The sequence below is a fragment of the Ischnura elegans genome, chromosome 9 (assembly GCF_921293095.1).
Source record: "Ischnura elegans chromosome 9, ioIscEleg1.1, whole genome shotgun sequence".
Classification (NCBI taxonomy): domain Eukaryota; kingdom Metazoa; phylum Arthropoda; class Insecta; order Odonata; family Coenagrionidae; genus Ischnura; species Ischnura elegans.
In genome coordinates this window covers 111,314,886-111,328,891 of record NC_060254.1, presented here as the reverse complement: position 1 = coordinate 111,328,891, position 14,006 = coordinate 111,314,886, and the positions used below count along the sequence as shown (strand labels likewise).

Genomic DNA, 14,006 nt, shown 5'->3' with positions numbered 1-14,006 from the left:
GGTGATTATTAGAGACGTTTCCCTGAGCTCTGTGCCACATGCATGCTTTGGTAATCTCAAACGATGTTAAACTCCTGACTACTCGTATAGCATCTAGGTCCCTGTGACGTCACGTGGAGTGGCATTGCATTGGCCTTTTTTCAAATGAGGTTAAAAGTGACCATTAAAAGTCGTCTAAACTGGGTTTTCTAAAATCAAATAATTTGATTATGATGAATACACTAATGGTGGGTAACGAATCACAATCAATGCCTTTCGTTTTCTTCGATGAAGGAAACTAGCCTATTGTTTAGAAAACTCAAAGTTCTATGAGAAAACTACCTTCAAAATCTACCAAAATTTAATTTAGTGAAATGATGAAATGCCTTTGCCTACAACAAGGAAGTAGCTTCATTATGAAAGTGAATGAAAATGTAGACACACATCGAGTGTAATTCTTAAACTTTGAGCAATGCCATCATTAAAAACAGATGTATTCCTTTCCCTCCAAAATTTCACAGATGACCTCAAGACATCCTGATTTGACTGCAGCATAGAATCAAAAGCAGAGATTAAAGGGAGCTGTGCAAGCCAGGAGCACATACACTATGGCAATCCACTGACAACAAACACAAAATCACAGCTAGAACCAGTAAGTGCACAAAAAACTTTTTGTAATTTTCACAACTTAGGCTTGTAGACATATAACTGGTTCCCAAGAGAAACAAATCCTTTCCTTTCTAATAAAACAATGGCTAAATATTAACTCAAGCAAAAATTAATATCAGAATGGCAAGAGATAACTAAGGACTTCCTCAGAATGCAGATGAATTACATGCATATGCTAAGCACTAAGCTATGAAACTAACCTTACACGAATGCAGGAAACTGGAGCTGACAAGGGATGGTACTGAAAGGTGATTCTGAAATAATGTTTAAAAATAGGCAAAACAGAAGACTTACTAAAGTAACATAAATGGTGATAATTATTAAAGCCATACACCATATTTTCCAGCTTTCACGATGCTTCCTTAGCCTTGAGGACAGTCAAAGAAGTTAGGCACTTCAATAATGCACACAGTATGCATGGGCGACATTGTGGTCATTTTTAGGGGAGAGGCAACATATTTGCAGACTCAATGAGCCATTTGACTAGCTCACTAGCATTTATCACATTTACCTGCTCATAAAATCATTAAATGAGATTTCCATTATCTCATCCAATACCAATCGACTTCAAGACTTAAAAGGAGTACATAAAGTTCTAAAGATTTAGGCAGAGATTATCTTCCCAAGTCTCTTAGGAGACTAGTTAATTACTTGAGCATAACTACTTTTCATGACCAATGCTTTCCTGCAATTACATGATTTATAACTATGGTGACTCACATAATCACTCAGCCACTCCCATCATGTCACGTTACAGTAGGAAAAGCTCGGTCAACCAAGAGATAGGTACGGCTCCCCATGAAAGAGTCTAAGACAACCCATTTCTTTTGAAAAATTGACACATAATCAACACTTTCCACAGTTAAATAGGTAGGATTAAGAAGTATGTACAAATTTGTGGGACTAAGAAATAGAACAAGCCTCTCATAAAGAGAACCCAAACATGAAATCAACCAGTAATAGTAATTATATAAAAACTAATGATCCCACATTGGGTATCGAATGAGAAATTTTTTAAACAGAGTATTTATCCTAAACGGCTATATCTAAAAGTCAGCCCATTTCATTCATGGGTGCAAACTGTTCATCCACTTCCCAATAAGTCTTCACTGATAAAACTACGTAACAAATTATTTAAAGGGTCATACCATAACAGCCCTCAGATGCCTCCCATAATCAACTAATGGATTTAGAGTTCCAAGATAACATAGCACATTGATGAGTTTGACTTTAACTATAAATGCTCAGCCTTAAATATTCACAGCGAGGTGAGTATTTCATATCCACAGCGAGGTGAGTATTTCAATCAATTACAAAGGCTTTCATTTGTAAGAAAAATATTACTAAAAAGAATATTGGAATGGAAATCAATAATATGGTTTCAACTTAAGTTGCTGATGCATTAGCAATCAGGAGGCAATAGGTAGACCTACAATTTACATCTAATGAAATTGTGCGCAAATGGAGCCGCACTTGTCAACTTCAATAAATAGTAAATAAATAGATAACATTCTAATTCATTGCATACTCTGAAAGCTAGAAAACATGGATGTTAAAACAAAAAAGTTAAAATTTTCCAAATAAAATTAAAGAGGCACATAACCTACAGTTATCCCCAAAAACATAAAAGATGTGAAGTATGCAAATCATCAAATGATATAGAGAAAAAAAGGACATAACTAAGAAAATAAAAGGCAAAAAATATGCATGACTCAGTTAAGTTTTAGTGATTTACTCTTTAGCAAGCAATCTATTTTCAACTAATTTGCTGATATCTCTACTTGACATGCAGCAGCGAGGAGTACTGAGGCACTGTACTCAGCCAGGAGAGAGAAAATTTCAAGCACATGACAAGATTTTTCTCCTGTCAATCTTACCGGAGAATGGGATAAATTGGATCCCATGTTGGGTGGTTGCTGGGGTTGCCTGTGATTGGGCGTGGGAGAGTGTCCCGGGCTAAGGCCGCCTTGCTGAACGGGAATGGGAGAGGGCGGGGAGCTGGAGGGCTGTCCGAAAGAGAACCTTGCTCCCTGGTGCTGGCGGGGCGACGATGACAGGCCCCCCCCACTCGTGGGGGACAGCGTTGTAGGACTTGTGCCTCCCTGAGGACTCTGAAAATATTCATGGAGAAATCGTATCATATTTCTATGGATAATGGTAATTACTGCATTTGTTTTAATGTTTCAATCCTTCAAATTATTCTCAAAGGAACACACATTAAAGAAAAGCATACTTTGACTTATAAGTTATGGCATATTCTTTTGTTTTAGCTGCACCAGCCAGCTGTCAGTTTGTTAATTTAAGAGGTGGCAACCCCAAAACTGGTCCTTACCACAGGGCTATATTCCACCTTGTAAAAACTAAGCTGTTAAAATTTCATGTACCATAATGTGGAATAAAATATATTATTATATTATTATTATCATTCAAGGGGCACATAAGCATCAACATTAAAGCCTAGTTCACATTCACATCAATTTTCAAGAGAAAGAATTTTCCCTGGACTGGGAATCAAACCACAGACCTTTGGCTTCCCAGTCTACTGCACAGACCAATATACTATCCACGTTCCTTGATCCCACAGCAATTTTGGAAGGCATGGTATCAAGGACACGGATAGCATAGTAGTCTGCAGTGTATCCCAGGAATCAAGTTCCGTGGTTCAATTCCCAGTCCAGATCCCAAACTGTAATCAGCAAAGACATCTTCTAGCTCTTTATTTCAGCACATAATGAGGCATCAAAATTTTGCTCGGGGAAAACCATTGGCTAGACAGCAAATACGCCATGCTCAACCACTACCTACACCTTTCACGTTGGAATGTCAGCACGAGGATCAAAACAAACAGCCACACCACTACCCTTACCAAGCAACATGGCCCACACTTCTCACAAATTGTTCGAACACAAACAACAATGCTCCTGCATGGCAGACGACATGAGCTCTGCAATCAGTGAGACAAGGCTCTGTGGAGCATCCAAACTCCTCACATGAGGAAGCTCCATCACCAGCAATCAATCACAATATTAATACTACAAATATTTTGGGCAAGAATTCCCACACGGTAGGGACAGTAAACTACTTTGGTCCCACCAGTTCTTCAGCTTAGAACTGAAATCTGAACTAAAGCCAAAAAGAATCAGTACCAAAATGCATTGTACAAGACTTGCTAAGAAGACTTTTCTCGAGCATAATTTATACCCTATACATACATTAAGTGATGTTATAGAAAAAGACACTTGTGATAAAACATGATACATCTTTTTCAATAGCTTTCATCATAAAAAAGCAAAATCATTATCATTAGCTTTTGAAAATTAGGCAATCAAAATGAAACATTCTATTAGGAAACGGAACCAAGGACCACCGCCAGGAGGGGAACCAGAATGGAACCGACCAATCCATCTTTGGTAATTACAAACATTAATTTAAAGAGTCTGAATTATACATGCCTAAAATGGAGGCCAGCAGAAGGCCAGATAGGGAATTAAAGAATAACGATACATGTGTCATAAGAGCCACACCCATAGGTCTCCATTAATTCAACACAGAACTATCACTTATAGAACCAAAACCCAATGGATCAATCAATCAATATTATTAATGAAAATGACAGCAAACATAATACATTAACTAGAGATACTTACAGTACTGCTATATGGGGAGCTACTGTTGTGATCTTCTACATCGAGAGGTGTTGGAAGAGGAGAAGGAAAGTGGAAATTTGTGAGATCTGGTAAAGAACCAGTGTTATTTCCACTTGGTATTTGTAGGGTGCCTGGCTCCTGCTGCGATGAGGTTGGGTAGATACTGGAATCCAATATCCAACTTTATTGATGAAAATCAATATAAAAAAATATTTCGAATGAAATAACGAGCATTAAAAACCATCACATGATCCCGACAGAAAATATAGTGACTTAAGACCCCATCAAATTCAAGAGAATAAACAGGAATTTTCACATAACGTAAAATTTCAGTCAATTCATCACAAAATAAACTAATTTTAAATGAGAACGATAAAAACAAACTTCTGCATAATACAAAATTAAGCACATTCAATTGTAGAGCATTACAAGGGATTGATGACTATCATCACAATAATATCAAACAATTGAAATAAAATTTCAATAAATAGGATTGTTACCAAAAATCAAATCTATATTGCATGCGCATATGTATTTTCCAATCACCTTTCAAGCTACAAAAAGGGCATGTCACTCATCATGCTTAGTTCAAAATTATGTCAAGAGAGAGTAAAATTAAAAGATTATGCTTTCAAATGTATTTAAAACATACTTCGCTACAAACTTTAAATAGTAACATCATATATAGGTGCAGCATAACAGGTAGAGATGTAGCAAACTCACAATTCAATTTGAAATCCAGCAATTTCTTGTTGACCATTATAATTGGGATTAACATCCAATGTAAAACTGGAAATTTAGCTACTTCGTAATATTTTAGAGACTTAACTTCCATGAGGCAGCAATGTATTATCTTAAAATTGCTTAATAGAGTTTTAATAGAATGAGCATTGCATATGTAGCCACTTGTATTGAAATGATTAGATTATGACCAAAAAGAGTAAGTACAGTGCACTTCCGATTATCCTAATGGGCTAATAATGGTGGGGAGAGACGGCACGAATAATTGGAAAACACGGATAACCCAAACTTACACTTAAATGTCTTGCAATGCTCATTATTTACCTCAAACGTGCAATACATTGTTATTTATGCAGGTATTCTGTTATTTTAGAGTGCTTCCCGGACTCAATGAGAGCTTTCTTTGCCAGTTTGCAATCTTTTTAGCGGCGATAACATGGTTAAACTCATATTATTACTGCTCAATATAAGGCCTGGTTTCCAAAACCACACATCCGTGGCTGTGTGATCACGGATACAGTTAAGTAGTTTGCACGAATGCTTCAGGAACAAGGTGCTCCCGTCAATGCAGCTAGTGTGCGATCACTTCCGTTTTACGTAGGGGATTCTAACGGAAATAATAACCCCAATGTATCCTCACATTATTGCAGTAATTCCGATGATTTTGCGTCCAGTTTTATTTTTTATAAAGATTGCAGAAAAAATCATGCACGGATATTCCCCAACCCGGATAAATCGCAGCTGGATAAACGGGAGTCCGCTGTACTTCAAATGAGAAGAATTTGAAGCTATACTTGATGCAAAGCTGTGCTGCAATGTCATCCAAACAACAAGATAATAATCTACAAGTTTAAATGGTGTAGTAAAAATCTACAACGTCACTTAGCACTCGTGTGGCTCAATGTTTTGGATTGAGTGGAGTTTAAGTCTTACTTGATGCCTGGCACTCTGGGAACATCACAACAGGATCTGGGTCTTCCACCTCCGTCACACAGTTGTGAAGACAAGGCTGAGGAGAGTAACATTCGGCCGCCACCGCCAGGATCACATGGGCCCCCCCCACCTTCCACTCCACCACTACTTCCCCCAAAGCCACCGAGATACTGACCATCCATGGCTGCAACACACCAAACAGACATTGTATTACAACTCAAGCGCAAAGACATACTATCTTTGTAATTAGTTCAGGTTTACCATTAATTTAGAGTCTCAAATTTCCTGAATTTTCCTGGTTTCTACACCAAAATATTCTGTTTCCCTCCCCGGCCATTCCAAAAGATAATTTGCATTATTTTATGGCTAAGGCTTAGGGAGCACAAATGACCCCATGGACTCAAAATTGTCTGACAATAACAAAGTACAGAGTCGCATTACCTCTGTAGAAGATTGCCCCTTTGGATGGATTTTTAAAATAATTGATGCAAAGCAACAAAAAAAAAAAAAAAAAAACCAACTGCCACCATTAGAGGATGGCGCTGGTGGCGATTGGTTTTTTCCCAATTCTCAAAGCAACCTCCACTGGGGGGTTTCAAACCCAACCCTTACCCCCTCCCCTCAACACCCTCAAGGAATATACAGTGTGTCCTCGTTTAACGTCGTCCCATTTAACGTTGTTTCATGATAACGTTGTCCAAAAATTGAAACCCTTGATCATTTAATGTCGTTATTGCTTCGCGATAACGTTGTTCAAATTATGCGCAGCGAAAAAAAAATGAATGGCGAATAGGACGCAAGCGCATCTGATGTACAGTAAATATTACTATTTTAATGCGATTGGTAATTTTCGCTCGACAGAAAAGGTTGGCGTGGGTAGCGTATGTTAAATATGCGTCTGAGCGAATAATTATCGCCTCATTTACCCATTATCCGTTTATTTTTCTGATGCCAACCGAAAAAAATGTCCACGAGGAAGAGTGGCTATCCTGGCGGTTCTTCAGACGTGAAGAAAAAACGGCGATATTAGAACAAAAACTTGGTATTATTAAAAGAATTGAAGAAGGTGCAACTGCTGGAGAGATCGGTTGAGTTTTTACAATTAAAATTTCTTATGTTACTGAAAATATCGATGTTTCGCCATTAAAATACTTTCTTTTTAGTTTTTATATTTCATTTAATAATGCCTTCTTCCCAACCTTTTCGTTATGAAAATTCGTTTCGTTTCGAATGAATCGTTATCATGCTGAAGTGAATAATCGGTAATGAATGTTTCTCGCGATTTCCGCCGGGTTAAAGAATTCATATCATCACGAAAATTGACTCGCCCTTCATCCTCGTGCTTCCGAGTGTCAGATTCAGATTTTTTTCGTTTTGGCCTGATTCAGGTGTCTCCCGATTGGTCACAAAGTCTGCTTAAAGTTACGGCTCCGATAATTGGCCTCCTTGGATTCTCGCCCGGGAAATTCTGGATTCTTCACGAAGAAATGGATTGTTAGGAACATGGCTAAGAACCAATTTAAATTTTTTACATTGTTTCTTATGGGAAACACTGCATCGTTTAACGTTGTTTCGCTTAACGTCGACTTTTTCAGGAACGAATCAACAACGTTAAACGAGGACTCACTGTATATACTTGCTTAAAATTCAAATTTGTTGTACTTGAAAGTGACCTCTATGGATCGAAACATGTAGTATCAAGAAAATAAATCAGTGGAAGTCAACTAAGTCTTCTTTTCGTTTGTGTCTACTCACTAGTGTTCCCGAAACGAAATTGTAATCTGTTATACCAAGTATGCACTGTAAATATCAGGACACTGCAATCACTTCAAATAAAAAGGATTATGTTCTGAATAATAATTAAGAATAAATACATGGAGTAAATAATTTTTTTTTCCAATAACTGAACGTAGTGCAGACAGGGTGTTCTGACAGCCTTTTAGTAACTCATAGGTGGTGCGGCAAGAGCTTAATTCATTTTAAGTTGTAAATATAAATTAAGCATTACAGAGATGTTGAATGAATTAGGCTAGGAGCTGCTAGAGACTCAGAGGCTACGTGCTAGGCTTAGATTGCTTAAGCAATTGAGAATACATGTCTTTCAGAGCTACACGGAGGACATCAAATTAGAACCCCGCTATATTTCCAGGTCTGACAGAAATGATATATTAACACGTTCGCTGCCGGGCCCAAATTCTGCTGTCATTCCGCGTGTGCCAGGTGAATATTTTCGAACCTATTACCAAATGGCAATGATGATATTGAGCCTAACTCTGGGTTTTACTGATATTTATTGGTATATTTACACTCATTATGTGATGCGCTATCGCTTGTAACTTTAGTCACGTGCGACGCCATATGGCGTCTCCCCACTTTTGACAATGCCTAAAATTTGATGAGACACCATTTGGCGGCTCAGGCATTTGGATCTGCGTTCCAATGCTTTAGTGTACACTCAAAACCTATGATTGAAAATAATATTAAAACAAATTTTAATTGTTAATTATCCTTTTATTAATATTTGCTATCGTATCCGGAGATGATTTGTGCAATGATTTAAATTTGGGAGGCATAGGTATGGCTGGTCCAGACAGATCATACATTTGGTAGAAATACGTTTGGCTTTACCGAGGGCAACTTTGCGGCTCATCGTCTTAGTGAATTCTTTGTAACATCCGCGACAGCAAACACGGGCTTTTCTAAAATGAAGAAACAGCGCTAAAAATAGTGCGAAAAATACTAATTCTCAATTTTATGTTTGATAATTTTATCCTCTAAATTACCTGACTTTGATGACTTCGATCAGTGTTATTTGTATTCACCAGGTAGTGTGTTGATTTTTTTAGGCCCTATCAACGGAATCCCAAGGAATATGTAGCCATTCGTCTATAATTTATCGTCTTAACTGCTGGAGGGCTGTGGGCAGCTGGATTCCGTGTTTCATTCTGCAGTATAAAAGCATTTACAATGCAAGTCCCAAAAAGAGCATCATCGGCCACCTTGTAGTACCACCTTACTGTTTTTCGATGGGTGCAGTGATACAAAAAGGTGTCGGCAATGTCAATTCCTCCCTTTATTTTATTGCACTCAATCACCATCTTTGGCTTAGTAACCACTTCCCATTTCCCCTCTTCGATTTATTTCCCCGTTGGGATTATCTCTTATCTGATGGTGGTGGAGATCATCAATACGTCGCGCTTATCTTTCCATTTCTTTACCGTTGCTCCACAAGTTTTTCATAGCACTGAAATGCCTTTCTTTAATTTAGCAATCGTTATTTCTCTTAAAAGCCCTTTCCTATTTTTCCTAATGGTTCCCACAAAATGAGTCCTATCTCCCAAGCTTTCTTTCCATAAGCGTGGGATGAATCACCTCACTAGAAGTATCTAAACATTACCGCAGGAGTTATTAGAAAGTGAACAAAAATCAAATGGGGAATCATACCTGTATTAGAAGAAGAAAGATTACCTGACTGAGGATTCATACAACTCCTCAGACACCATGAATTAGCGGTGTCTCCTTCAGAAAATCCTTTAAGGTCGTTGGTGGAAGCCGAACTGTCAGAATGAAACATACGCTCGATTTCTTCTTCGTTAAAATGTTTCCTTCCCCCAATAATGCGTAGCGGAGTACACATGATATATTCACTAAACTGGTTATCACTTCCGTATCGAAGGCAGAGACACAGCGAATAATTTTGGTATACTGATGTGCTCCTCACTCGGTTAGGTATGAGCGACAACTGACGGAAGGGAAAAAAGCTCTGGAAATGTAATTTGAAACATTGTGTGGTGATATATTACCTCAAGCTTCCACTTGAAACATAGAAGGATATAGGCATTGAAATGTGCCACTCCCGAAAAAAACACGAGAAACCGAAGGTGAAAAAAAAAATGAAATTAGACCTGAAATGTGTTACCAATACCCTCCCTTAACAGAAGATAACATTGTCTCATCAGTGCATAAGGAAATGTAGCTTAAATTTCAAGTTCTATAAATCGCTTGATGATTCAACGAAAATGCTACTTTGATGCCCATTGGCATCTCACTAGTTGCATCCAGTAGCAATGCGAGACGCCATATCGCGGCTCACTAACTCGGATTTGAAGTTATGTGAGAAGCCCTATGGCGGTGCGTGGCACGGAACATGTTGAAGAGGGATATTTTTTTGAATGGTTACAATTGGGAATTCATATTTTCCCCAAATATTATTAGACTTTATTAAATGCTAGGCAGAACTTGGTTTGAACATTTCCGTTTTATTTGTTAACTGCTGGTGTCCTAACACCCGCTGCCACATGCCTTTTTCGGTGACTTGCAGAGTTGTCTGTTGATGTACAACCCCAGGAAGAAGGTGAGCACACAGATTTATTTTAAGTATAACGGGACTGGCCATAGTGATAACTTTACGGAGTCACCTGCAATGCATAAATTGTGTGGAAATTCCCCAGAGAAAAAATTTGAGGGCATGCACAATGCAAAAATTTCCACAGAGGGAAATGACGTCTTGGCAGCTTAACTGACTAAAGCACTTGACCAGGAATCGGGAGATCTGGGTTCAAATCCCTGTCAAGGCAAATTATTTTTTTCTCAGTGGCAGCAGGGTTAAGTCCTCGCCTTAAAAACAAGAGGTCGTGGGTTCAAGACCCGTCTGGGTAGGTTGCCCCAATCAAGGGCAGGGGTTGCTTGTGCATAAGTTATTTTTTCTGGTTGAAAACCACGATGTAAAGGCTAACATGAGCTGTTTTTGGTGGTATGAGAATAAATAAATAAATTCACTGCAGAATTTTCGCACGAGTTAGCACTAAGAGTTTTGAAAGCCCTCCAAGTTGCCACTCTGGATGAGCCACCTTCAGCCAAGTATTCACCTCTCCGCGGAGACCCCTGCCCCAGGTGCAGCGTGTCGAGGCCGGAGTTGCTGCCTCCCTGCCCACCGCCGCCCCCGCCGCTCATGGCGCTGTGGTGCAGCGCCGAGTCGGAGTTGGTGCGTCGCCACGAGGAGGCGTCGGAGGCCGGCGGTGGCGAGAGGTAGGCGGCGCTGCCGTAGGGCGACGTGTCGATGCGGTTGCCGCCCCCGGGGCGAGAGCCCCTCATCGGCCCCACGCCCATGCTCCGCCCCCGCTCCTGCCCCCCCTGCGCCCCCGAAGAGCGGCCCTGCGATCCGTCGCGACCCGACGCCACGTCCCTCCGCGAAGCACCCGGCGACGGGGCGCCCCCCGTCGGAGACGATCCATCTCCGGATGCGATGCCACCGCCCGCAGCACCTTCCGCATTTATCTCCTCCAAGTTTGTGAGGGCACCCTGGAAAAAGCAATCGAAATTAGCGGACAATTAGACGAGTCGAGGATAAGTAGTCGAAGAGAAACATTGCCCTCGATCCAAAGTTATCAAAGTTTCAGTTGGTTCGAAAGGAAAATTTTAGATTAAATCTTTCGCGAAAGTAGGATACATTTTGCCTGAGGTTCAAGATATTTTAAGGCAGCCTAATTATTATGGCAGAATCGATCACATGGTTAATATTAGACTACAGAACTAATAGATATAATATGTCCTTTATTCCGCGTACACTAAGGGACCATAATACTAGCGATAGTTCAGCTCTAAATGTAAGATAACTTGACTCGGACTGCGTAAAAAGGCTCTGCAAGTGTAATAAATAAATTATTATACGTGTAAATAATGCATATCTACATTAAATTTTTGGGAAAATCGTGCACGAATTTTTTTTAACTGCGCTAACTTTTCGTTTTTCCACTACTAACGAGTAGTTTTATTTGCATGGCAGCATGAGTGTTTGGCCTGTGCCCGGCGAACGAGCGCGTTCCTGATTAAGACTACTACTAGTAGGATGGGTGCTGGTGTGGAATCACCCCGTGCCGCACACCCTCGAAGTACACCCACGGTACCAAGTAGATGCAGAAAAAATTCACTGCTTCTCTTATTACTCTCTCGGAGATTGGGACAGGTAATCTCTTTATTGATTAAATATTCATCCTTAAGCCATAGTTTCTGTTTTTATTTTACTTCAGAAGTTTACAACACAATCGGTGAATACCTCAAAGCGCAGTACATGCTGCGCAATCATTCTACAAAATCTACTCTAACGGTCGTTTTTGTCCTCATTTCTTTACGCATTAATTGAATCAAACTCAAACTATAATCTTCTAATTTTGTGTCTGTATACTGTAGACCCTTATCGATTATCACCTGAATTTTAAACATGACAATTTTTAACTCAGTACCTGTGGTTGCTTTTGGCTTAAAAACACACTAAAAGCGTAGTTCTCAGTAATAATTCTGAAGTCGCTTTTAAGAATAATTAGAAGCGATAAATTTAGACCTTAACTCGAACTTTATCAGAGTACCCCGAGGTTCACTTAACATTGTTATAATTTGGTACAATTCGTGAAGTTTCCAGCGCAGACCAGCGAAGTTCGAAGGGGTAGGGCTAAGCAGAGTAGGAAGGGAGTGTTTAAAAAGGACGGAAAGAGAAAGATGAGAGTCCTTTTGAACGTCGGCGAAACAAAGCAACCACCGAACAATAAACGTTTTTCCCCACGCTTTTCAGGGCTTTAAAATTCCTCAACGGTCTCGAATTTTCCGGTTAAAATGAAGAATGAAATACCTTAGAAAAAGACGATTCCCTGAGGTGAGCTGGATGCTCGAAATGAATTATTGAAGGAGCATTATGGTGGGGACAATTTGAAGACTGGGACCTGTGCCAGTGGCGTAGCCGGAGGGGGGGTCTGGACACCCCCCCGAAATATATAAAAAAATTTTTTCCTACATAAAATAAAACAAATATTGAAAAATCATGAATTTACGAAATATTTCTTTAAAAAATGAAGTTTTTTTCGATTATGAAAAGAGTTAAATTCGTTTAAGACCCTCTACTTAGTACCCTGTTTTTAAAAAATTTTCACCCCTGGTAATGGACCCCCCCACCGAACGAAATTCCTGGCTACGCCTCTCACTTATGCCTAGCTGCACCGTCACGATGTGCTAACTTCGCATCAATTTCACAGCAAACCTCTACGCGGTGGCGGAATTCTATTAAGTAAAACATTGATACCTCAACAAACTAAATACATACCAATTACAACGCACCAACGAATACAAAAAATAAAAACATACGCGAATACTATTTGTTTGGAATGGCTCAGCCACAGCGGAACCTCCATATGAAAACAATCCACGATAAAATAGACAGGCTGATAAAAAAGGTCACATCTCTGATACCCTAGATCATGGAGGGGGCGCGAAATACGGTCGACATTCTTCCAGATACGTAGTAGGAGAGGAGAAAATGACAGCAACAGCGTGTAGACAAATGCTTCTTTAGTATCACGGCGGGCTTGAGAGAAGCTCTTCAGAGGATCTAATCAGCGTTTATCTCGTGACACCTAGAGTGGGGATTCACACTCGCATTCAATTTTAACAAATGTATATCAGTGAACTACTGACGGAATAAATCACGACGACGTCGTATCTATCTATCGAGTGTGCAAGGATTAAACATGCACGTATCAATAAATCATCTCCGCCGACCACATCCATCGGTAGAGAAGTGAGAGTTTGGTCACAAAATACAATCCAGTTCCGCCGATGTTTTGAAGCTCTTTTCAGCGAACTTCTTGCTTTGTTATTCCAGCAAAAAAATTTCTCACAGTATAGTCAGAGTGTCTGAAGCGTTTAAAAATCCCATAAATCGTAAAGAGAACACCCCTCGCGAGAATACAATAAATTCACTTATTTATTAAATCGGAACAATGGTAAAATTAGCAAGCAATTCAAAGGATAATTTCTCAAGACATTACTTCAAACAATGTATCAATAAACGCATGGTGCTGCTTCCATCCTAAGAATGATATCGCGTTTACCTCCCACTTATTCATTTCCGCCAGAGACACGTTAAGTATCGAGCGATTCTCCAAATGATCAGGAAGTGAACATTAACCCTGGCTATGCAACATTAAAATAATGAAAACGGAAATCTAGGATATGGTGCGCAACAGGTGCCCGCGAAGAGGTTTTCTT

The 14,006-nt window shown here is 39.6% G+C and overlaps 1 protein-coding gene across 7 annotated transcripts in view; it reads right to left on the bottom strand.

Moving 5' to 3' along the window:
- LOC124165351 (CREB-regulated transcription coactivator 3-like) overlaps positions 1 to 14,006 on the bottom strand; it is a 146,399-nt gene that overhangs the window by 43,236 nt on the left and 89,157 nt on the right. For 4 of the 7 annotated variants that reach the window (XM_046542714.1, XM_046542708.1, XM_046542709.1 and 1 more), the window contains 5 exons: positions 10,838 to 11,270; positions 5,970 to 6,153; positions 4,296 to 4,476; positions 2,526 to 2,759; positions 849 to 902 (listed from right to left, as the gene is read on the bottom strand). In XM_046542714.1, coding sequence (XP_046398670.1) covers positions 849 to 902; positions 2,526 to 2,759; positions 4,296 to 4,476; positions 5,970 to 6,153; positions 10,838 to 11,270 — 1,086 coding nt within the window. The remainder of the gene's footprint in view (positions 1 to 848; positions 903 to 2,525; positions 2,760 to 4,295; positions 4,477 to 5,969; positions 6,154 to 10,837; positions 11,271 to 14,006) is intronic. The other 3 variants (XM_046542712.1, XM_046542715.1, XM_046542711.1) reach the window with 2 other exon arrangements.